Genomic DNA, 26,864 nt, shown 5'->3' with positions numbered 1-26,864 from the left:
TATAAAAATTTAATTTTAAATTTAATCCACCCGTGCGAAGCACGGGTAAAAGTATATCAATCAATATCAATGGGTAAGGTATGGTAAGAGTACTATGATACATATTCTCATACCCGCACGTTGAAAAAATACATGTCTTACTTCTTTTTTATGTTTACAAAGTTTATGAATAGCATACAAGTTTGTTGCTTATTTCTTTCAACTATCTTGTCAATGTTTTTTAAGGCTATGAATTTTACTTTCTATCTGCTGTTTTCAACAACTTCTTCCTAAAATTGGTTTCATTTTTAATCCACCCGTGCGAAGCACGGGTAAAAGCCTAGTAATATTACATAGCAGCAAAACCACATTTTCAATTGTTTTTCTTTTAACAAGCAAAAATGAAATATATTAATCAAACAAAATAATCGATCTCATCAGCACAAGATGTATCAAGAAAGACTACAAAAGTTTACAAATGAGACGATCGGAAGAACTACGTGATAGACAAAGTTAATCCAGACCCAGACAAGTAAACAGGCTCAACCACCAACTATGAAAGTTTGAAACTATATCGAAATGTGTTGTCTTCGACCACTAGTAAAAATAAAGTTTAACCTTATCCAGTAATTGAGGAAGGACGTCTCTAAATTCCTGAATAATCTGTGATTTATTTCATTCCAAATAATCCAGACGCATAGAAGTCAAATAAGCTGCAAAAAGAAGCGTGGAGCTCGCGAAAACACCTGATGAATAAGTAAACTGGAGAAAATGATCTGATAGAAGTGGAGGATCTACCGACGACAAGCCAATCCACGACCTAACTGACGACCATAGAGAGACAAAGACATGACAAGAGAGAAATAAGTGCTGAGTTGATTTCATGCCTCCACAACCGGCCACACAAGACTAAGCTTCTAGGACGATGATGCATTGGGTGGCCAATTTTTATTTTTTAATATTGAAGTATTTAATTTACATGCTGTATAAAAAGTTTTTAATATGTATATATATATATATATATATATATATATTCTTAAATGAATAAGTAGTCAAATTACCCCTAAAATATTAAGGTTGCGAGCTCCAATCTTAGTTAAGTCATCAGCACAGTCATTTCCTTCTTGAACAGTACCCTCTGGTTCCTGAGAGGAGCTCTTTGATATTATAAATGATAGCCGCATAGTGGTGTCATGCATTAACATAGGTTCAAATAACAATTTGATAACGGTCTTAGAGTCAGAATAGCACCAAAGTTAGCCAAACTTAACCTGTGGTATAATGTCAATAATACCACCTAAAGGATGTTCAAAAATCCTATGTTATGAACAAAATCGTGAACCCATGCACCATCAGAATTCCGAATCAATTCTCCAAAACTGAAGACTCCAAAATTACAAATACTACTTCCATCCATATTCAGGATCATACCAAGACCACCTTGGGCATTCCATCGAATTAATCTAATGGTTGGACTCCCGACATGATTGGGGATAACTGATAACTAAATTCTTAAATTTGTTTGACATCTGACAAAATACTTCATCTTCTCCTTTCCAATACAATGAGTGACCTATAAGGCAAAATGAACCCTCAAATTTACAATTCATACAACTTCCACTAGTGCAGAAAGGAGATACAACTACTGGCCAAACAGACTTTCCACTACTGGCCGCGGCCAGTAGTAAACGCGGTCGACATTGTAAGTACACACTTTCCAGTAGTAAAAGTAAACGATTCTTATCACAAGTTAATAAGATAAAAAATACATCCAAATTATCAAAATTACATAAGTTTCAAAATACATTCAAATTATTAAAAAAATATTAGTTTATATTATAGACCAAATATATATCAGTCTTTAATGTATTAAAAAAATTAAACTTATCTATAATAATCAGAGAGAGTATAGTAAATTAGTAGTCGTTTTTCAAAAAATTATAATAAAAACAAGTCTTATAAAATATTTTAGTCTTTGTAAAATCCCTATTATGGTGTTTGGACGGTAGAGAAGAGGAAAAAATATATGAGTGTACGTAGTCCACATGACATTTTTAATCATATATGTTAATATTGACATGGTGATGTTGAGAAAATAATAAGATCAAAGAAATTTCTACCTAAGAAGAAACAAAAACGCAAACAACTAGCAAAAAAATATTTTATTATTCTCAACATGCAATTTTTATAAGAAACAAAATTGTAAATCCTCTCACACAATTATAATTTTTTAGGGATAAACTTGTAAATCTTTTCGACTACAATTTTTTTATACAGAAAATTGCAAATAATCTCAAAGGTATATTAATTCTCAATACATTTAAAAGATTAAAATTATCGTGGTGAAAAAAAATTTCAACCAACATATTTTTTTTTAATTTACAATGTTGGCGATGAGAATCGAACTTAGAACATCATGCATACTACCTAAATCTCTCTCTACTAGACCAAACTTATTGACTTAACTAACTCTTTATATACTACTTATAATATAATACAAGTATTTTTTTTTCTTCTATTTTTCTTCACATTATTTAAGGTAGGATTTCAATAAATATTCAATTTCACACGACATATTTGTGATTGTTATATATCAACGGTAGATAAATAAAAGATTTGCATGCTGTTATATAATATATAAATAATATATTATATTAAGGGTAGTTTAGTCTTTTATACTTTAGTATTTATACATTTCTATTGTTTTGTACTCAAACACTTTTTGGTTGTTCCTAATGAAACCCTAGCCACTTTATGTTTTCTCTTTCTATGGATTGTTAACGTGGTATCAGAGCCGGGTTAAGGACTGCAATGTGGGCATTTGACCCAGGACCACGCTAGGTGTGAGGGTGAGTGTTGAATATGTTGTTGTGTTGTTGGAGATTGTTTGAAGTCCCACATTGCTTAGGTTCCCGGGATGTCAAGTGTATAAATATGTGAGGGCAACCTTACCCTTTCAGCTAGCTTTTAGGGATGAGATCCAAACATATTTAACACATGCATCTTGACTAAAAGGAACCACGCTTTTAATTTTTTACTAGAAAAGGAGTCACATATGTTAGAAATCAGTTGACAGTTTTTTGTTTACATGGACCTTGCAAAGAAAAAAAATACTTTAAGCCTTGTGTTTGATCCGTTAAAGATTAAGTACTGGACAGAATAACACAAGACATAACAGCACAACACATGGCAGAACAATATAGAATAAATTTTTATGATATTGAACAATTTTTTGTTTTATATGATATTTGGTGAACAAAATGATATTTTGGTATTTTAGACAAATTGTACTTGAGACAAAAAGTTGTTATGTGATTTAGTGAGGGACAACAAATTTTGTTTTTGTGCTGTCCCTTGGCTCCAAATTTGTCCAATCCCTGAAATAGTTTTACAATCAAACACAGTACAACCGGAGTTGTCCTGTCTAGTCCCTTCTTTTTTAGCAGATCAAGCACACCCGAAAATACCATAACTACTTGAAACTATAGCTTGAAATTTGTCTAAATCTTACCATATATAACTACTTGTTTATATTTCCATGGTCTTCTTTTCTTCTTTGAAAATAATACTAATTATTAAAAATCATGTCATTGGTGTAGGAAAACAACACACTTTTAAATTTCAAAATTTACAAAATTATATCTATGTAAAATATATTCATCATAAAAGATAAAAGATGAAATGGTTCACGTAAAGAGGAGTTTGGAATCCCTCTAAAGTGTCTTTTATAAATAAAAATAATAATGTTTAAAATTGCAGGGAATTGCTCGACCATGAGATCTATAGTGAATATTGTTGTATTATCAAATCAAATATTTAATAATAACTACTTGGCCCTAAAAAGAAGACAATTGGACCCCTAATTTTTGAGGCCCGACACCATAGAGTTGTGTTCGTTAAGTCCCATATCGACTATATGTATGAGAAGAATGTTGGATTTATAAGAGAGGTGACTCATTAACCTAATGCCTTAAGGTTTTGGGTTGGGATGTGGTGTCTTCCTCTCTTGTGGTTCTGGAACATTGACCCATTTAAAACTCAAAGAATTCATCATACAGTTTCCAAAATAAAGTTTCTATTTAGACATATGTGTTGATATTGATTGCAATGTGAATCTTACATTGCTAATGAAAGAAAAAAAATCAAGAAAATTATATTGGAGAAGTTTCACATTGCTTAGAGAAGTGAAGGGTGAAAGAGCTCAATTCTATATATAGAGACCTCATCAAGTTCTTTTGTTTCAACACACCAAACGTAATACTTGAAAACACTTTAAGTTTGTATTTGTGTCATTTTCTTTCTTTTATGCTCTTGTTTCAGAGTATTATGAGATATAGTTCAAATATTTACTTTGGAGTATGAGTGTACTGAGCTCATGGGATGGTTGAGACTTGATAGTGAAGTCTATATGTTGTAACAATTTTTATATACTATTTATTTTTTGAGTGTCGGTTTTGACAACGGTAGTGACTTTTTCTCTAGTTATGGAATTTCCACTGTTATTTTCTAAGACATGCAGGGCATTCTGCCATTAGAATAGTGATTTTTCAAACAAAATAAATATACATCTTGCTAATTAGTGGGATCAACTCCTTGTCAAAGAAAAAAAGTGGATCAACTATACATGGATCAAAATTCAAAAGATGCTATAATATCTAAAACCTTAATGCTCCATCAACATTGACATAAACTATAGAAAAATATTCAAAGAATGCACCAATGAAAAGCTTTTACATCCTACCACTACAAAAAGAAATATATTATATAAATATATAAAAGTTGAATGGTATAAGATCCATCCATAATAATATGCCTTCATTTCAACATCAGCCACAAAAGTGGGACCATATTGATAAGATTGAATGGAATTTGTATTAAACTACTTATGGTTGCCGGTGTGGAATTTTGGTAAATTCCAACTAACATTTCAAGATATTATATCGAATATGAAGGACAAAAGCATAGTAGACATGATATTGTAATTTATATCATACATGTTTTGTTTAATTATTTTGTTTTCTTGCTTCATCTCAACCACTAATAATTATTCCTATATTATAATTACTAATGTAGACTTTTATTTCTTAAACCACTAATCATTTCATGATATGATTAAATACTTTCATGTGGCTAGGGTTAACCCTATATTTAGTATATAAAAGCCTTTTATTTTTGTATAATCCTTATAAAAATTTTAACCATGGGAAAAGTTCATCCTCAAGCAATAGTTTCATCTCCTACTTACAATATCACTTCCAAGCAAGAGACTTTCACTCTATGGATGAAATCTCTTGTATTGAATGGAAAAGGATGTACAGTCTTTGATTCCAATGGTCAAATAGCATATAGAGTTGATAATTATAACTCTAATCATAGAGATCAAGTTCATCTCATGGATCAAAGAGGAAATACTTTGTTTGCTATACTTAAAAAGGTAAGAAAATTTTCATAACTATATGTCAATTTTCTATAAACTAGCAAAACTTGTTCGCGGCCATAAGTGTGGCTGCAACACCGTTTTATTTGTTGTCTATGTCACTAAATCACGGACGCAATTGATGCTGCATAAGTTGTATTTTACTACAATTTTTTGCAATATAGAAAATCACGATACAACTGCAATTTAAAATTTTGTAAGTTTTCGACCTTTTAGATAAATAAATTTTAACATGTGTACGTATGTTTGTGTGTGCAGCAATATAAATTATCTAGGTTTTGGGAGGGTTACAAACTTCCGGCGACAAGGAATGATCGAAAAGGACCAAGTTTTCGAGTTTCTAAAACTTATAGCATCTCTAAATGGGATTCAACTTATGAAGTTGAACTTGGATTGGACAAAAATAAACCATATAATTACAAAATAAAAAGAAGTGCTTGCAAATCATCTTACAAAATATCTGACAAGTTTGGAGTGATAATTGCTGAGGTAAGATTTCATTTCACTTTTCTAACATTTTTTTAGCAAAATTTGGTAAATAATATATATGTTTTAAAGTTTAAACTTCATGTAATAATTTTTGTTTTTTCCTATGAGCAGCTAAGGAGAAAGAAGTCAACTTGTGGAATTGATTTAGGAGATGATGTTTTCACAATGGTGGTGGAACCAAACATTGATCTTTCTCTAATTATGGGAGTTGTTGTAGCTTATAACCTTATCAAAAGTAAAATGTAAAAAATATTTTAATAAAAAGAGTAGTGCACAACAAAAATATGATTTGAATTTTGAGGAAGTGCTTTTTGGCTTACAAAGATTAAGTTTAAGCTTTGGAAATGGCTTGTGGTGCTTGTAATCTAACCAAAGTGGTTCCAATGTTGTAACTTGCGTGCAACTGTTTCTTCTGGTCAATCTAAAGCATTTTTTTTTTGTATTAGGCTAAAGCACTTTTTTTATAGAACCTTTTTTTTTACCTAGAAGCCACTTTTGTATTTAGTGTGCTAAAGCAAATTTCTTCCTACTTGTATCACTTTTCATCCCAATTGTATCATGCAAAGATTCATCTCTTAGATGACATATATTAATCTTTTGTATTAATTGCTCAATAGCTTTACTTTGTTGAAAGTGACTTTGTAAAAAAATTATCACACGAACGATTTTGTTGAATGCTTATATTCGATCACACAGCTCTGTATTGAAGATGGAAAAAAAAACTCTATATTGAAGATTAGAAGAAAAATTGTGGTGAAATAAGTATTTCAAAATTTAGATAGGTCATCAACTCAATTGAGATATTAGGTCAATACAATCACATACTTTAAGAATACTAAAAGCGGAGATTTGGAGATTCATTATAGTTGTAGAAAATTTATATACGGACCATCTAATATCGAGATTACTCGAATCAATATGTAAATTTGGTTCTACTTCTGTTCAAAAATTGAGCCAAATCTTTTCTAAAGTCGCAATTATTTTTCTTGAAACTTAAATATATATTGGGTTTGTACCTGCAAATATATATAGCATAGTTTACTTTTAGTTTTTTTATATAGCATTGACACTCTTCAATTAAACGAGACACATTTTATATAAAGGATAAAATCATGAAGACCTCACACAACATGTAAAGCAGACAATAACTTGTAATATGGTGTGGCGTACTTAAGAGTGAAATGAATCGGTCCATATGTTACTTTTTAATTTAATTAGGTCCATGTTTACTTTGACAAGTGTTTGATTTTGTATTTTAAAAAAATAACAAATATTTTTAGATTATTTGTTAGCATACCCTAATTTAAATGTACCAAACACACCAGGTACCTTGGCTAACTATGGAAAAATTGCCAACCCTGATCCAAGTGGCATATTGAAAATTTGCATATGATGACGAAATCTCATATCTAATATTAGATAAAAATAAATTAATTGGATACAGATAATATCTCATAGGAATTTTTTTTTCTACCCCTACATTTATCTCTTTACCCCAACATATTTTAAACTATTCCCATTTTACCCTTATCTTATTATAGTATATTTTATTATTTGTTACTTTGTCGTTTTCTCACTTTTTCGATAAAATGTACACCCCTTCAAACACAATGTTCCGGTAACCCTTTTTTTTTCGGTCTGTTAATTTTACCGGAACAGTTTTCAAAAGTATTTCAGTACGATATTTTCCGGTTTGCAAAATTTTTTAGAATTTTCATCGTTTTTACCGTAACACTTATAACAAGTGTTCCGGTTTGTATTTTATTTAGAACCTATTATAATTGGTCACCGGAACACTTTAAAAATGTGTTCCGGTATAGGAAAAATTGCAAATTTTTTTTGTGGTTACCTAGTGTTCCGGTATGTTAAGAGCCACATTCTACTTGTACTGAAATATTTCCTAGGGCAGTCCCGTCCAGCTACCTCGATTGAGATCACAACTAATTTTCAAACTTCCAAAAGTACAAAAGAGCAAAAAAGTTATTTTGTTATCAATACAAAACTCCCCAGTTTCTGATTCATTAGCAACAATTGCAGTCAAGCCAGCAGATGATGATCTCCCATATGTATACAAAGATCTGGGAACAATGTTTGAAGTATACTGAAAATGATAAACTAGCACATATAAGATATTCAATTCGGATAAACCAACCGTTATTTAACCAAATTAGAAGAAAAGGGGTAGTACTTAAGAAATTGAGACTTTGCACAACTTGGATCTCCAACAACACAAACATTTATGTCCTCTCTAAGGTTGATGCCTTCATGAGTAGATTTGTGGACACCACCAACAAGCAAAAGAAGGATTGCCTGCTTCACTTCTCGATGACCAAAAATCGTTGGAGCAATACTATCAATAAGTTTGACAAAGGAATTTTGAGTACTCTGTGCTCCTCATTCGTTGAACTTCATCCAGTTCCCGTGCCTATCAATTACATCGACCAAATATAAGTTTAATTTTTTCTCAGATACCCGGCACAAATTTGACCGCAAAAATTAAGTGTATGTGTTGGGGAACAAAAAAAGTGTATAGTTTAACATACCGGAACACTTATAACAAGTGTTCCGGGGATAACAACAAAATTTCTGCAATTTGTCTCATACCGGTATACATTTTTAAAGTGTTCCGGTGATCAATTATAATATGTTCTGAATAAAATACAAACCGGAACACTTGTAAGAAGTGTTCCGGTAAAAACGATGAATTTTTTTTTTTTATAAGCAACGATGAAAATTTTGCAAACTGGAAAATATTGTTTCGGAATACTTTTGAAAAGTATTCCGGTAAAATTAACATGCCGGAAAAAAGACTTACCGGAACATTGTGTTTGAAGGGGTGTACAGTTTACCGGAAAAATGAGAAAACGACAAAGTAACAAATAATAAAATATACTATAATAAGATAAGGGTAAAATGGGAATAATTTATAATATGTTGGGGTAAAGGGATAAATGTAGGGGTAGGAAAAAAAAAATTCTATCTCATATTGTTTATTGGCTTAAATTTGAATCAATATGTGACGTAAAATCTACTACATACTACATAGGTGTTTGTTTGTACAGTACATTATACAATAATTGATTAAATTTTGTCAAATTAGTGGAAACCTATGTTGCCTAGGTACGGGTACGGTACCGGTATCCGGTACCGGTACTGGTACGCGGTACGACATTTTTAGAAAATTTAAGGTACGGGTACGTTAGTATAAAATATTAGAAAAATTATTTTTAAGTGAATTATTATCATCATGCTTTGAAGATTTAATTTTTTTTGTCTATCGTTTCAACTATTTTCATAAAAAATGAGAGATAATTGAAATATAATAAAAAATTATAATATTTTAAGAGAATTTTCAACGGTCAATATGTTTTTTCCGTATTGATCATCATAAATCAACCAAATAAAAATGGGTACGGAATCGGTGCGTACCATACGAGTACCATGGAGTATCCGGTACTGATACGTACCCGGTACGGGTACTTCACCGTTTTAGGAGTACCCATGCTACATAGGTGGAAACATAGGTGTTGCCTTCCATTTCCAAAAAAAATATTTTTGTCACCAAAAATTCGATTTCATATTGAAATTGAAATATTTTTTGAATTATGTTCTAGGTGACCCAATTTTACAAATTAAAGTTGGAAGGACTTTTAGACTTTTGTGCAAAGTTTATGAAAACAAACAAGTGCACTACTTTTGATGTGGTGTACAAAGTTTATGAAGTTAGCTATGGTTTTGCTTGTGGTAACTGATCGTTGGCTCTGGTTTTGGCTGTGACAGTTGTAAGTGTTGAACGTATTTTCACAGCTATAAAATATGGGAAGAATCAATTAAGTAATAAGATGGGTGATTAATTGTTAAATGATCGTCTTGTAACTAAATTTTTTTTGTAAATTTAATTTACGACTAATTTTAGATAACTTTTTAGTAAATTTAAGATAATTTAATTCTTGGATTAAATTTTTTTGTCCTAGTGATAATTTATGTTTGAGTCCACCATGAAGATGAGATAGTGTATTGAAAATTCAAATCCCACATAGAAAATATACTAAGATCTAGTAAAAGTTTATAAAAAATAAAAATAAAAACATATTTTGCGTAATAAACTGGTTTTGTAATGATAAGTTAGGTTCAATATAAACATCTAATAAATTTATCGAAGTAAAATAACTTAATTTCAAACTTAATTATAATTAAATTAACTATGTAAAATAATTGTTTAAACATCTCGATTGGATTTGAGTTCGGGTTTGGGATTTCCCTGTTTTTAAAAGACAAGGGTGTGGCGGGTAATGATGACATTGATACCCACCTCGAACTCGTCCCCAACCCGCCCCGCTTATATCTAATTATATTTTACATCTCTTAAATTATAAACCTTTAAATAAAGTCTTAAAGATGTTTGTTTTTATTTTTAAGTTGATTATTAAATAAAGTTGTTTTTTATTTATATTCTTTTTTTAAAACAATTATATTGTCGAAACAAAAAAGTTTTAGACTTTTACCTCTTTTTTAATAAAAAAATACCAACATCCAACCCAAGTTCATATAAAGGTGAGACTGAATGAGGATAGGATACTCGAACCCCGTTGGATATGAGTTTGAGATTTTTCTTTTCATACTCGTTAAGAATTTGGACAGATTTGGAAAAACTCAAACTTTATAGATTTGAATTTGGGAATGACAAAATCTATCCCCCGCCTCATTGCCATATGTTAGATCAAACAGTTCTAATGTGATTAAAACTGCTTAAAAAAATTGTGTCGAAAAACTATTGCATGGAATATTTTCCTCTAACTTGACCGCATACAATATAATACTAGTTGATATTTTTACTCAGAAAAGGAAATCTAATAATAGATATGGGTAAATAGGGTTTTATCCCCTGCAAAATATGAGAGTTTTGTCTTACCCCCTGCAAAAAAAAATTGTAATCACCCCATGTAATATGAAGATATTTATATCACCGTATCTTTAAACTCATTTAATTAAAGTCTTTTTGTTTTGGCATTCCTACACGAGACTATACCGACGACTTCAAGGGCAAGTTAACTCTAGTATAATAATAATATATACGGTAATTCGGCCAATTGTGGAATACATGCCTAGTCTATTGTGTTATCAAAGATTGAAAGTGGTATCAATTCTATTTTACGTACTTACTTGTTCATATAAAGATTAGTCTCATAAATGGGAGAGTATCATACTTTAAGTACTACATTGAACACTTTGATACATTCAATAATATTATCACGTTCTTTAAGAATCGACGTCAACGACGACTTTCATTCTATTGACACTTACTCAATGGTTGCCCTTTCCTTTTCGGTGACTTCAATCATCTATCGGTATTCAGTGGAACACTTTAATTCAATCCATATGTAGCTTTTTCCATGACTCAACTCTCAATGAAAGAACCAATTGTTAGGACTTAATCACATAAGGAAAGTCTAACCCAAAAGACCTATGTTTCATGGATACTCCATTTTAGACGGAGTACCGGTACCGGGTACGTACCGGGTACCGGTACGCGTATGATATTCCCCCGGTACGCACCGACGTCGTACCTAGTTTTTTTTTTTTTTGAAATGGGTATGCGTGTGGTACACTTGTGGTACGCGCATGGTACACCAATCCAAAAACAAAACATGGTTTTTTTTTTCTCTTTTTTCTTTTTTCAACGATTGCCTACAAATATAGGTTCGGTTACATATATGAAGCAGAATTTTAGCTACATGCATTTTTGGTGATCACTTGTATTAATCTATTATACTCCTCAAAAACAAGTGGGTGTATTTTTAGAAAAATGGTTATAAGAGTTACTAACTAACTTATACCTAGTATTTCTTATAACCTAGTATTTCTTAGAATGAATAATTTAAAGACATGCACCTTATGAGTGTATTTAAATATTTTTTATTTGACTAAACATTGTTGAATATGGTATTTAAACTGTTATTGCACACGGATGACTAGAAACTAATAACTGGAAGCGCATTATCACCTGAACTAAAGAATTGTCCACAATATTGCGTAACTCCCTCAAAATATAATTGATTCTCTCAACTATAAATATGTTGAGACTATCAATACACGAGAATGCCAACATTGATAACTGAAACACTTTGAAAGAATAATCTATAAATATAAATTTGTGTTTTGCAAAGAAAATTTATTTCCCAAAAGCAAACTCATTTTCTGACTAACTCTCTTTCCGTCGTAGAAAACCAAATAACAAATGGTTAAATTAAACGGACAATATCTCTATGAAGACTAAAATATTACTATGTGATATTGCCGGAGCATACCGTAATTTCAAGGCTAATGATACGGTGGACCACCTTCATAAGTGGTCCATCGTGGACAAATTATCTACCGAATATGAATTTTACGAAATTCACTGTTGGATTGAAAGTTTATATCGTATAGATCATCCATAAATTATTATTTTTTTTTTTTAAATCATTTGATATGTTATTGAGATCCATCAAGATTTACGTTATTTAATAAACCGTTAATCTTGATGTGTCTCAATAACGTATAAAATAATTTTCAATTTTTCTAAATTTTTCTACGGATGATCTATATGATATAAACTTTCATCCCAACGGTAAATTTTATAAAATTCGTATTCGTTATAATGTTATTCATGACTGGTCCACCATAACCACTTGATGAAGTGGTCCATATTAGAATTTACCATAATTTCAAACATAAGTTAATTAAATTAAGTTTGTAAGATGTAAGATAAAGAAAAAGCAAGATTTATTCCATTCTCATTATTGTTTTGACTTTTTTTTGTTATAAACTATGACAAGACATAGGTGACATGTTACTTTAAAAAACGACATGCTGAGAAAATGAAAAAATGAAGGAAAAAAACTACTCCACATAAAATATAAAAATATAGTTTTTTAAATCTAATTCTTGTGGATAAATAATACTACTATTATACTATTTTTTCTCCCTTTCATAAAAAGGGAGTTTAGAAATATAAAATTTTAATTTGCTTGAAATTTTAATATAGAATTTAAGTTATTTATCAAAATTGTTTTTGACATAATTTATTTATCAAAATTGTTAAGCTCATATTTATGAGAATGTTTAATTTCTAGTGATAAATATATATAAAATTATTACACTTAACTTTTTTTTTATGAAAAAATTTATTAGAATTTATTATTTTATTTCTTAACATATATAAAGAAATCTTGAGCTAATTTCATTTTAAAACAATGAATAATATATCATTGTTTATGTACCTACATTTTGACTCAGCTTCTTATTTCTTATATACATTTTTTACTATATAAAATAGTAAAAAATTTATAACATGTACGTTTTTAGTGAAATAAAAAACCTTAATTACAATTTTTTATTATTTATTTAAACCATTCTCTGTTAAAAAAATTATTAAAAAACATTAATTTATTTTTATTTTTTATTTATTTATCAAAAAAAAAGTCTCTGTCATTGGTCAATGGAAAAAATGGTCACTGGTATATGAAATTAGAAAAATTGATGGAACAAAACAAGAAGCAAAATGAAAAAAACGCGTTACTCAAATTCAATAAAAAAAAATCCGATTTTTTCCAAATTGGTGTAAATGGATAGAATTGTAGAGAGTTGTTTCTTACAATCATTTCATAAATTTTTTCAGTTTTTTTTTTTTGTAATTTTCCCCTGAATTTCAGACATTACTCATAATTTTGTGGACAATCAAGATCCAAAATTGAAGTTATAGATGATTGATTCTTCAACGAATCGTTTCTGGGTCGGTGTTATTTTCCCTTCATATAATCTCTATTAGCTACTTCCCAAAAATCCCCTTTTTTTATTTTTGATTGAGTTAAGGAGGATCCAATTGTGATTTGTGTGTAAATTTGTGATTTTGATCAGCATTTCATGGAACTATATGGTTGAATTTTCATCTGGTTTTGTTTGATCGGTTCAAGAATTTAGTTTTTTTTTTTGGAGATGGGGTTGACCTTTTCAGTTGGCAATTTTGAATGAAGCCTTTTTCATTTTCTTGTATGTGATGTGATTATGCAGAAAGGTATGATTTTTTTTTCTTTTGTCTTTCTTTGTTATTGCATTTAATTTGAGTTTGGTTTTTTGAAATTTGAAATATATTATATAATATATTGTTGAGACTGTTATATAGTTAGTGAAGAGTGATTTGTTGAGTTGTAGGACAATTAGGGTCCCTTTATCCTTCATTTGCTTGTTCTTGAAACCAAACAAGTGTGATAGTTAAATAACTATAAAATATTAACTATATTCTTACTGAAATTATATTTACATTTTTATACTGTTAGTTAATTATATCATCATATGTTTGTATTAAAATATATTTTAATATTTCTGGTAGGATCTTATTATATGTGTTATGTGCTTGTGATTTACGAATTTGACTGATCTTTCTGATCTTAGGTAGGATATTGATTTTGACTACTTTGATAGAGGTGAATTTTGATTGATATTTATTCAAGTGTGGATTCGGATTCGCTGACAAAGTTGTTGCATAGAACCACAGATTGCCTGATTGATTTCAGAACTTGAGTTGCGACTTACAAGTATAGCAACTTGGGATCTCCAAAGTTGTTTATATCTTGTTATTCTGAACATGGTCTGTTAGGATTGGCAAATGGGAAAATTATGATGAATGCGGAAGCTAGATTGTTTGTCGATGGATGCATTAGACAAGACCTTTTCTGAGCTTGTCAGCATTATTAAATCATGGATACCCTGGCAATCTGAGCCAGCAAACGTGTCTCGTGATTTTTGGATGCCGGATCACAGTTGTGCAGTATGCTACGATTGTGATTCCCAATTCACCTTATTTAATCGCAGACACCATTGTCGTCTTTGTGGACGAATTTTCTGTTCCAAGTGTACAACAAACTCGGTTCCTGCCCCATTTAGCAGCCAAAGGAATTCTTGGGACGAGTGGGAAAAGATCCGTGTATGCAATTTTTGTTATACGCAATGGGAGGAGGGCAAAGTCTCTTTTGATAACAGTGGTCAGGTTTCTAATCTAGATCGTACAATGTCAGCTTCGAGTGTGGCTAGTAGTAAATCTAGTGCCACTGCTAATAGTAGTAATGTTACTCTTTGCTCCATGCCTTATTCAGTTGGTTCTTATCATCAAATACAACAGGGTTCATGCGTGAATAAACTATATCAATCACCTAAGAAGGGAAAAGAAACTGATAGGGAAGGTTTATCATCCTTAGGAGGTTTGTCATCCTTAGGAGGGAGGAATATTGATCCTGTAGAAGACCTAGGGGACTCATTACCAAAGCAATGTGAGTTCTCCATGAGCAGGTATTTCACTATTTCTCTTGCATTCATCGATAGCAGAAAGAACTCAACTAATGCTTGACTGTTCACATTGATATTTCCTTAATCAGACATTTTTAATGTAGTTTTGTTTGTATATTGTTTTTAATAAATCATATTCTTCATCGTGTTTATGGAAAAATTCAAAGGCGTTTAACCGTACATTATATTTAGTTTAATAACTTGAATTGCGATGGGGATTGGATAAGTGATCAAATAAATCTTCTTGTTCTAATGGGCATCATAGTCACCAGGATTTAGGAATCACAAATCTCAATGTGTAGATGTTATTTACTAAAGGATCTGTAATTTATTTAACTAGGGCATGCATTCTCTATAAGTCTCATTTTTTTACTCCCTCCATTTTTACGTCCCATTTTTTTAGACCAATGATTTTACTGCCCCAATGAGTGCTGCTAGTTTTTCTAAGATTGTCATGGATCATATGCTTTTATCTTCCTTCAGGAGTGATGATGATGATGATGAGGAGGAGGATGATTATGGTGTATATCCGTCTGATTCCGATACGAGGCAATATCCTCAAGTGAATAGCTACTATGGACAAGCTGTGCTTGATGGGATAAGCAACATTGATGGCTCACAGAAAGTGCATCCCGATGGAGAAAATATTGATGCAAAACTCTCTTCAAATTACAATTTTGATGCAGGGGGTTTGGAAGGAAGACCAGTTATTGCAAAAAATGAAGATGAGCCTGATATCTGTGATGAAAATGAAGCACCTTCCTCGTTATATGTTTCAGAGGATGTTGATGCTGAACCTGTTGATTTTGAAAATAATGGACTCCTGTGGCTCCCTCCAGAACCAGAAGATGAAGAAGATGATCGGGAAGCTATTTTGTTTGATGACGATGAGGATGATGGTGGGAATAACACTGGAGAGTGGAGTTATAAGCGCAATTCAAATAGTTTTGGAAGTGGGGAGTTTCGACACAAAGATAGGTCAAATGAGGAGCACAAGAAGGTAATGAAGAATGTAGTTGATGGACATTTTAGGGCTTTGGTATCGCAGCTGTTACAAGTTGAGAACCTACCGGTTGAAGACAATAACGAAAACAGTTGGTTGGAAATAATCATATCTCTGTCATGGGAAGCTGCTAATTTACTAAAACCAGATATGAGCAAAGGCGGAGGGATGGACCCGGCTGGTTATTCGAAAGTCAAATGCATAGCATGTGGGAGCCGCATTGAAAGGTAAATTCCATGCTTTATACGATGTTCTATATAGTTTTGTTTCATATTCTTCTAGATCAGTTGTTGCAATTTGTCATTCTAGATGGCTTTTAGGGTAGTCAAGGTGGAGCGGAGCGGTTGCTCACCGCTATGGGATGGCTGAGAGCGGTGCAGTTAGCCTTAGCGGCCGCTACAGCCGGATTAGCGGCTATCCCGCTATCCCAGTAAAATAACATACCTTTTGTCAAAAAAATAATAGAAGAATATTAATAATAATAATAATAATAATAATACGTATAGTAAAATAATTACTTGAACATTTTTAGTATAAAAATATTCAGATTTATATAGTATAAATCATAAAAATAATATAAAAATAATAATAATTTGGAATATATATATATATATATATATATATATATATATATATATATATAAAAATTAATTAATTAGATAAAAGTAAATATTCAAATAGCGACTATCCCGCTATCCGCTATCCTAGTTTTGAGGTCGGCCGCTCCGCTATCTGGGATTGACTACACAGGTATTAAGACCTCATGATCCTGCTTCTCTCATTCATAAATGCATGGTGTGTCTTAGTGTGGAAAAACACCTGTCATAACCTGCTAAACAAATATATTCAAGAGGAATGGTGTTGTTGCTTTTGTATATTTTACTTCTGGACTCTGGTTATATGAAAATAAACTAAATGAAAACATTGAAAACAAACTGTTAGGATTATAGAATAAAGGGAAATTATAGAAGTTAATTAAAAAAACACAAACTGTTATGGAATTCAAATCTTGGGTTCCTAACACAAACCTCTCTAAAGATACAGGAGATTTGGTAAGGTATTAAAAAAACAACAAATTAGAAGGTGGGAGTTGAAATCAAATGGAAGCTGTTTTACTTTATTTCACTCCTGTATCTTTTTACTTTATTTCAAAACATGGGAATAGTAGAAATAATAAGAACTTGTAGACAAGTTGTTTTAATAAATTTCACTAAAATTTACACCACTGGGATACTTGATTTTAACTCGCATGATTTTATGTTGATCACTAGATTTTATTTCCTGTTATACCTGCAATATACTATTAAACTCTACCATGGAGCAAAGAGAATTTTTTTTATGTCACAGTCCTAGTATTCCATTTGCTTGACTTATTGGATTTATGTTCTGACAGTGTGGTGGTTAAAGGAGTTGTTTGTAAGAAAAATGTGGCTCATCGGCGAATGACGTCAAAAGTGGATAAACCTCGCATGTTGATCCTTGGAGGGGCTCTTGAATACCAGCGTGTTACCAATCTCTTGTCTAGTGTAGATACCCTATTGCAGCAGGTTGATCGTGTGTGCTACTTTTTAAGACTTGGTCTGTTATGAGTTTATGCTAATGGTTTATACTCTTTATGTAGGAAACGGACCATCTGAAAATGGCAGTGGCAAAGTTAGCTTCATTCAAACCACATATCCTTCTGGTAGAGAAATCAGTTTCTCGATATGCACAGGAGTATCTTCTTGCAAAAGACATAACACTGGTTCTGAATGTAAAGAGATCTCTTTTAGAGCGCATAGCACGTTGCACAGGCACTCAAATAGTGCCTTCAATTGATCATCTTTCATCACAAAAGTTGGGTTACTGTGAAATATTTCATGTTGAAAAGTTTCCCGAAGACCTAACTCCTGTTAGTCAGGGTGGGAAAAAACCAGTGAAAACATTGATGTTTTTTGAAGGTTGCCCAAAACCATTAGGTTGCACAGTAAGTCTTATTTATTTATTTTATGTAGTTTTAACATAGTAAGAACAAAATATGAAGGCAACTCAGTTGAAATTAAAGATAATCTTTCAAGGAAAAAGATAACCCGTTTGTGCTATGCAACCACATGGATGATTGTAATCATGTACTTCTTCTAGTACAAAGTTTTGTCAAATAGCAGCTATAATGGCGTTATAGCACTGTAGTTGAATTTGAACAAACTGTAATTTACCGTGATACACAATTCAGCAATCGACAACGCTGCTAATATGTTTACTGATTTTTTAGATGCCATTTTATTATAACTTGCTTGTCATTTGGAGTGTAAGAATTCATAGTTCTCGTGTTTATAATTAAACAGATTTTACTTAGAGGAGCTGACATGGATGAATTGAAAAAGGTGAAGCATGTGGTTCAGTATGCAGTTTTTGCAGCTTACCATTTGGCGATGGAGACATCTTTTCTTGCTGATGAAGGAGTCTCCCTACCAGAACTTCCATTAAACAGTCTGGCTCTTCCGAATAAGTCATCATCTATTCAAAGGTCCATCTCAACAGTTCCTGGTTTTACTGTTCCTGGCAATGAAAATCCCCAGGCCCTTGAACCTGACACTGGACCACGAAGAACGAAAAGTGTCACAGTTGCTGAACTAGCCTCCTCAATTTGCAATACAGGATCCTTGTCTAATGTTTCTTCTCGATCACTGCCACCTGGAACAATTCTTGATGATTCAAGTATCTTGTACTCCTCCATTGTTGGCTCAGGAGAAGACATTCCCGAGTTGTACCATAATAATCTTCTTTCCAAACAACCTCTGGTGAAAGAAACTTCTGTGGTGGATAACACTCCGGTAGTCATGGATGACTCCTTTGTAAATGATTCTGATACTGCAGAGAAAATATATCAAGGCATTTTAGCTGGAAAATCTCAAAATGAAAATGATCATAGCCAAATCTACGCAAATCAATTAAGTGGTTCAGAGTCGTTATCTCCAAATCATGCTCAAAACCATACTGAGAAGATTGTAATCACAAATGAAGAAGTTCCTCAAAAAGAAGAGTTTCCTCCATCACCCTCTGACCATCAAAGCATTTTGGTGTCATTGTCCTCGCGGTGTGTATGGAAGGGAACTGTGTGTGAGAGGTCCCATCTATTTCGAATTAAATACTATGGAAGCTTTGATAAACCATTGGGTCGGTTTCTGCGAGACCATTTATTTGATCAGGTAAATTGTCTGTTACGGGAAAAATGTGTATTTGTTAGAACTATGTCAACAATTTTTACAATTAATAAATGTCTTTACTTTGCAGAGTTATCGATGCCATTCTTGTGATATGCCATCAGAAGCACATGTGCATTGTTATACTCATCGGCAGGGAACACTTACCATATCAGTCAAGAAACTACCAGAAATTATCCTTCCTGGTGAAAGGGAGGGAAAGATTTGGATGTGGCACAGGTGCTTGCGATGTCCAAGAATCAATGGCTTTCCTCCTGCCACACAGAGAATAGTAATGTCTGATGCTGCTTGGGGTTTATCATTTGGAAAGTTTTTGGAGCTCAGTTTCTCAAACCATGCTGCAGCCAGCAGGGTGGCAAGCTGTGGCCATTCTCTACACAGAGATTGTCTTCGTTTTTATGGGTGATTATAGTCTCCCCTATTTTTGTGTTTGAACTAAACAATCAGTTTTTCCAAGTTATATGTTAACCATTCATAACAAAACTCTCATGCATGTGACCTTGATCTTTATTTTATTGGTAAATGAACTTCATGATTTAAGATACATGGTTGTGTTTAATAATTATGCACCGACAGTGTAAACAAGTTATACACACACATATAGTCATATTTCACCACCTTGCCACATCATAATATTTAGTTGTGAACCTATTTACACCAGTAGGATGGTGAAATAAGTTTGGACGTCTGTGTAAAACTTATTTACACTGTCAATGTATATTTATTGAACTTGATTATGTAATATAAATAATCTTATAACCTCCTTTGTGAGAGATGCATTAATTCACCATGCTCATGTTTCTCCTGCAGATTTGGGAAAATGGTTGCTTGTTTTCGATATGCATCAATTGATGTACACTCTGTCTACCTTCCCCCACACAAACTGATTTTTGATTACGGGAATGAAGATTGGATACAAAAAGAATCAAACGAGGTTCAATATTTGAAGTCTTGGATTTTAAAATTTGGTTGTATGAAAGTGAATCTAATTTCTGGTTGTTTACAGATGGTCAACCGGGCGGAGCTTTTATTCTCCGAAGTACTCAATGGTCTTAGTCAAATTGGAGAGAAAAGATCTCCGGGTGTAGCCCAAGGCAATAGTGGCCATAAAACACCTGAATTAAGACGCCAAGTTGGTGATCTGGAAGGGTTGTTGCAAAGGGAGAAACTGGAATTTGAGGTGAGGTCCTCGGTAATTATACATGAATTTATAGCTTCATTCATTCAAGTTCCTTAGTGTCCCTGTACAAGTACAATGGTTAATTTTGTTTTCAGTAACTTTTAGTCTTAGAGATATAAGATCATTCTTGTTTTAGAATATTAATTTATAATATAGGGTGGAAGACATATTAAGGCCCTGTTTGGATAAACAACTTAATCATATAAGTGCTTATGTATAAGCTATTTCTATAACCAAAGATAAATAAAGTCAAACTATGTTTATACAACATATAAATATGCTGTTTCCATTCTCCAATATAGCTTATGGAACTACGCTGAAAACAGCTTATGGATAACAGATAAGCTGTTTCTATAAGCTATCCCAAACAGTCTCACAAGTGCTTATGCTAGTAGATAAGCTCAAATATTATTGAAGCAACAGACCATGAATTCTATTATTGAAGCAACATGTACATATCTTTAAAGGCTTGTGGTTTAATGGTTCTCTCTTCTGTTTACTTAGGAAACTCTTAAAAAGATTTTGAACCAAGAAAAGAGAAATGGCCAACCTGGGATTGACATTCTGGAAATTAATCGATTGTGGAGGCAGTTACTTTTCCAATCATACATGTGGGATCACCGCCTTATTTATGCAGACAGCTTAGCTAATTCCAACAATGAATCTGGTCAAAGCAGTCCAGTTTCAGAGGATAAGGAAATACCTAATGATGAAAACGTGACGACTGCGGTCTCCTTGGCAGGAAGGGGATTCAGTAGTGCCGACTCTATTCATGGAGTAGTTGATGCCAAAAGTTCTCAGTCAGATGCATTTCATCAAGAAGTTGACATGGCCAAAAATAAGCAAAACGAGAAAGAAGAACATAATCTTTCAAACAGCAAAAGCACAAATGACCATTCTGACCTTATAGAACCTGAATTGGGTGTTCGAAGAGCTCTCTCTGAGGGGCCATTTCCTGTCGTACCTAGTTTGTCTGATACACTTGATGCAAAATGGACAGGTGAAAACCAAAAGGATAGCACATCTGTAAACCCTGATATATCTATGGCAGATGCTTTGACGCCCACTATACAAAGAGAAACATCCTATCTTGGGGATCGCACAGAAGACCAGAGCAGCTCCAAGAGTTTTTTTTCTGCTCCTAAAGGTCACGATAATATAGAAGACTCTTTAAGCTGGTTAGGAATGCCCTTTGTAAACTTTTATCGCCAATTTAACAAGAATTTGTTTGCTAGTAGCCAGAAGATTGAAACACTAGCGGACTACAATCCTGTTTTTGTATCGTCCTTCGGGAAGCTGGAACTCCAAGGTGGTGCAAGGATGCTTCTGCCAATCGGTATTAATGAGACTGTAATTCCAATATATGATGATGAACCCTCGAGTATTATAGCTTATGCCTTGATGTTACCGGAGTATCATTCCCAATTATCTGACGAAGGAGAGAGACCGAAAGAAGGAATTGAGTTGGCATCATCCTTTTTTACCGACTCTGTTGCCTTCCAGTCGTTTTCATCTGCCGATGAATCTGCTTTTGATTCTCAGAAAAGTTTCGGGTCGATCGACGATATGATATTGTCCATGTCTGGGTCTCGTAACTCGTCAATGTTGGACTCGTTGTCTTATAGTAAAGCTATGCATGCTAGAGTTTCCTTCGGAGAAGACGGTCCCCTTGGAAAGGTAAAATATTCTGTGACTGGTTACTATGCGAAGCGATTTGAAGCCTTAAGAAGAGTCTGTTGTCCTTCAGAGCTCAACTACATAAGGTCTCTAAGTCGCTGTAAGAAATGGAGAGCTCAAGGTGGGAAGAGTAATGTATTCTTTGCAAAAACCTTGGATGATCGATTTATCATCAAACAAGTTACCAAAACAGAACTTGAATCGTTCATTAAATTTGGTCCTGAATACTTCAAGTACCTTTCTGAATCCATAGGAACAGGAAGTCCAACATGCCTGGCAAAGATTCTTGGCATATACCAGGTAGCAACTTGTCTTTATGACTTATGTTTTCTCTAGTTTTTGTTTAAGTCATCATATTTCGTTTGCAAAAATGGAAACTACCGAGACTAGTTGTGAAATTTTATTAGAAACCAAGCAAGATACATGCCTAACTAAATTTTCGAATGAAGTTTTAGATGGTCATTTACCTTTTAAAAGGTATCTCCCATAATCATGAGGTAACAGAAGTCTGAAACAACCATTTTCTTCTGTCAAAGCATCTCATATGTACACAATTCATCATTGACAACACCTAACCATTTGCTTCGTCAAAAAAAAAAAAAACAAACTAGCCATTTGGACTATTAATCATCTACACTACAAGATATTTTTCTAAAAAAGCTTGTTCAACCAAAAAAATAAAGAAAAATCATTCTTTGTTTTGTTCATTTGATTTTCTGGAGGTGCTTTATACAAGTTTCTGAAACTTGAAATGATTTTTAATGTCTTGAATTGTACGATGACAAAAATAAAAATGGAAAAATCATGCAATAAATCATCTCTTTGAGTGTATTGGAAATTTTGTGTGTATGTGTGTATATCATCTTAACCGCATAATTTTTTTATGACATTCTATTGGAAAAAGGTTACGTCAAAGCATCTTAAAGGAGGTAAAGAGACAAGGATGGATGTTTTGGTTATGGAGAATCTTCTATATAGGAGGACCGTGACACGACTTTACGATCTCAAAGGATCTTCCAGGTCTCGGTATAACGCAGATAGTACAGGGAAAAACAAAGTTCTGCTGGACCAGAACTTGATTGAAGCAATGCCAACTTCTCCTATTTTTGTGGGAAACAAAGCAAAACGACTGTTAGAAAGAGCGGTCTGGAATGATACAGGTTTTCTTGCAGTAAGTTTCAAATCTTCACCCACATCTTTCTTTTTATACTTAACTGTATCATTTCATTTTCTTGTTTCTTAAGCTCTGTTTGGATAAATAACTTCATTGAGTGCTTATAGAATAAGCGCTTATCATATAAGTGTTTATATATAAGTTCTAGCAACAGATAAAATAAAGTCAAACTGTTTTCATAAGTTATCCAAGAGAGCTTAAAGAAATAAGCTGAAAACAATTTATGAACATGTCATAAGTTGTTTTCATAAGCTTTTCTTGTGGGGGGTTCTATTCACGTAAGTCCATTTGACATGCATGCATCTGTTTTTTCCTGTTTTGCAGTCAGTTGATGTAATGGACTATTCATTACTAGTTGGAGTGGATGAAGAAAAGCACGAGTTAGTTCTCGGAATAATTGATTTCATGAGGCAGTATACATGGGACAAGCATCTTGAAACATGGGTGAAAGCTTCAGGAATCCTTGGAGGACCAAAGAACACATCACCAACAGTTATATCACCAAAGCAATACAAGAAAAGGTTTAGGAAAGCAATGACAACTTACTTTCTCATGCTTCCGGATCAATGGTCTCCGCCATCTATGATACCTAGTAATTCTCAGTCTGATTTAGGTGAAGAAAAAGAAAAAGAAAGCAATACACAGTCTAGGACTTTAGCTGAATGATTCTTTCTTTTATGTGTTTTTGTAAATTTTACTTCCATTTTTGGGAATCATCGACTCCCTCCATATTTTTTGTTTATGATTTTGCAAATTATATAGGAATTCTTTTGGTTCAATTGTAATTTGGTCAACTATAGATATTTACAAAAAATTGATAGAAAGGTATATACACAGAGGGGCTGTTAGAAGCCACATGGTGTTTGTTTGTCTGAGGTAAAAAGTATTTGATGACCTCTGGATGAAATCTATGTATGTACAAAAAACATATAGTCATGTTTCCAGCATCAAGTTATATACATGTATAATTTTTCAGACTTGCTCTTCAGTCATGTCTTTGGCTTCAGATGTTTTTGATTTCATATTGAACGCGCTTGTCCTAAATGCTTTAGGAGATTTTCGATCTAGGGTGCTCCTTGTTATAATTTGAAGTGATCAATTATGGAAGATACCCTTTCACTTTCTTTGACAGAGCAACCTCATGTCAAAAAACCATCCTGTACTCCATATGTTGCTTTGCAGAACTCAAGGCGAGGATCGATGATTTCAAAACCATCCTGTACTCCATATGTTGCTTTGCAGAACTCAAGGTGAGGATCGATGATTTCAAAATGAGGCCACGACGTAACCTTAATCCGGATAGGAAACAATGTTTTTCTAAGATGGTACAAGTAGGTTTTGACTTATACAAAGAGGTGAGTCATAGATTGCTGAGTTCTTGTTAGCATGGACAACATTGTACATGCAGGTTGCAGCTGTTGGATCCTACTTTGGTTACTTCTCATTTGACCTTAGATCCAAAAGTTAAGTTAGGTTCCGTTTATTTTGTTAAATTTTCTATGTGCTCATTTTAGTGTACTAATAAGATTTGAGACTTAAAATTAACATACAAAATTGTCCGCAAATCTTAACTCAACTGACAAAAAATGCTGAAAGTGTTAGGCTGAATGACATGATCGGTGTTCGAACCCTGGTTTATCCACTTGTGTGTGTGAGTTTATAATGGTTTGTCATTTCGTCTATCTACCCAAAAAAAATTACAAAATAAACTAGCAGAGACAAAATAAGGTAGATGATGGAAAGATGGGATGCAAATGAGAAGTTGGTAGGGTAGTTATTTGGAAAGTAGAGATTGTGTGTTGACTATACCCATCACTATGACATTTCAAGTTTATAAGTGAAGAAGATAAGTCTTATTTTATAAGTCAATTTTGTAAAGAATAAATTAGATTTAATATAAAACATAATATAATATCCAAGTTTATTTAAAATCCATTGAATCATCTATTATCGTAACAATGTTACCTTATAAGTTGGTTTTATAGAAATCGCACGTTTTCAACTTCTCTTCATCAATGCAGACTTAATAATCATCTTAATTTGCTTTCAATTATTGGAGATAATTTAAAATTATATTATACAACCATAATTGATAAAAAGCAACTGAGAAAAACATTGCTATTATTAATTTGTACAGCTTGCAAGTAAAATAAAAATAAAAAATGTGCTGCAGGAACAAACCTACTACACATCATGTGGCATGTGCTATTTGATTCACTATTCACACTTTATAATACATACTCATATTATTATCACACTATTCAAACATCAAAGCTAAGAGTGTGACAAAAGCCAGATTAATTAGTCAAAACAAGTTAAGAAAACCATTTGATTGTGAAATTCAAATTAAATCCTCTTGCAAACGACCACCTTCAACTGCATCATCAATTTCTTCACCTTTTGCAATTTGAAACCAACTTTTCTTTAGAAGATTCACAATTTCCACATCCCTAAGCTCAACAAAAAATTCCTTTAGTAAGACAAAGTATGTATAAAAACTACAAAATTTTTAGTTGAATATTATCTCGAAGCTTCTTTTGTCACCTCATAGTTTTTAAAAACCACACTCGTTCGAAGTTGTATGAAAAATTTAAATTTATCCATTTGGACACGAGAAAAGAACTATATTTTCTCGTTGCTTGGATTAATTAATAAATCTGAAAGAGTGTGATTTTTAAGAAAGCCGCGGATAAAAGTAATTATGATGTTACCTTGATTGTTGGATTGGTCTTGAAATTTGTCTACAAGAAGGCCCTTCATCATACCCTTCACAAATTATTTCTCCATTTTCATCTTGGTAGCAAATCATGCCTTGAGATTCATCCTCATAAACCTGTTTATTATCAAATCAAATTAGACACTAATTATGAAAAATTTCCTTAATCTTAGTCTTAGCCTAGTTTCTGCTAGAAAAAATAAATTACCTCTAAGAAATAAATAAAGTTGATGTATTAATAGTTAGTACTCCCTCTGTCCTAGACGAAATCTGGAACGGATGGAGTATTAATTAGGGAAGAATTTTATATTTTTGTCTCCAAATTTTCATATTTAATTCAAGTTTTTATAGATGTATATAAATTGACTACTATATATATGTGATCACTAAAGAATATAATTAAGAAATATAATAAGATGTTAACCTTGTTCTTGATGGATGCTGTGATTTTCAATACTATTGGACCAACTGATGACTTTTTTTGTGGACCATAGCATCGTTTGGACAACAACAAATTGTTTGAATATTTCACAAATGAATGATTATATTTCTGAAGTGGGATTTGAGCTATTGAATTGCAGTGAACAGCCATTAATCTAATTCTTCAAGAACATGAAAGATGAGAGGAAGAAGAGCTAGGTGATAATAAGGAGAGAAAAAAATAATGAAATTTATGTTAGTG

General features: G+C 32.5%; 3 protein-coding genes across 4 annotated transcripts; 2 read left to right on the top strand and 1 right to left on the bottom strand.

Moving 5' to 3' along the window:
* The first annotated feature begins 4,998 nt into the window (after window positions 1–4,998).
* LOC123884616 (protein LURP-one-related 11-like) lies at window positions 4,999–6,519 on the top strand. The gene is made up of 3 exons (XM_045933752.1): window positions 4,999–5,413; window positions 5,675–5,905; window positions 6,017–6,519. Exons 1-3 carry the CDS (start codon window positions 5,180–5,182, stop codon window positions 6,149–6,151), a joined length of 600 nt encoding a protein of 199 aa, XP_045789708.1. The 5' UTR covers window positions 4,999–5,179; the 3' UTR covers window positions 6,152–6,519.
* A 6,858-nt stretch (window positions 6,520–13,377) lies between these two features.
* LOC123883185 (1-phosphatidylinositol-3-phosphate 5-kinase FAB1B-like) lies at window positions 13,378–24,454 on the top strand. Of its 2 annotated transcripts, XM_045931924.1 has the most exons (12): window positions 13,378–13,961; window positions 14,339–15,232; window positions 15,713–16,459; window positions 17,626–17,779; window positions 17,854–18,198; window positions 18,557–19,420; window positions 19,506–19,837; window positions 20,246–20,369; window positions 20,442–20,615; window positions 21,120–22,592; window positions 23,197–23,463; window positions 23,791–24,454. In XM_045931924.1, the coding sequence occupies exons 2-12, from the start codon at window positions 14,571–14,573 to the stop codon at window positions 24,130–24,132; spliced, it is 5,484 nt and encodes a 1,827-aa protein (XP_045787880.1). In that variant the 5' UTR covers window positions 13,378–13,961; window positions 14,339–14,570; the 3' UTR covers window positions 24,133–24,454. The 2 variants fall into 2 exon arrangements, with proteins under 2 accessions (XP_045787880.1, XP_045787879.1); XM_045931923.1 differs by having other exon boundaries at window positions 13,385–13,961; window positions 20,246–20,615.
* A 1,101-nt stretch (window positions 24,455–25,555) lies between these two features.
* LOC123884605 lies at window positions 25,556–26,864 on the bottom strand. The gene is made up of 3 exons (XM_045933741.1): window positions 26,607–26,864; window positions 26,178–26,299; window positions 25,556–25,916 (listed from the first exon to the last, which is right to left on the bottom strand). Exons 1-3 carry the CDS (start codon window positions 26,772–26,774, stop codon window positions 25,808–25,810), a joined length of 399 nt encoding a protein of 132 aa, XP_045789697.1. The 5' UTR covers window positions 26,775–26,864; the 3' UTR covers window positions 25,556–25,807.

This window comes from Trifolium pratense, linkage group LG5 (assembly GCF_020283565.1).
Source record: "Trifolium pratense cultivar HEN17-A07 linkage group LG5, ARS_RC_1.1, whole genome shotgun sequence".
In the NCBI taxonomy this organism is placed as follows: domain Eukaryota; kingdom Viridiplantae; phylum Streptophyta; class Magnoliopsida; order Fabales; family Fabaceae; genus Trifolium; species Trifolium pratense.
Note: the sequence above shows the minus strand (reverse complement) of the source record. Positions and strands in the feature narration are given on the sequence as shown.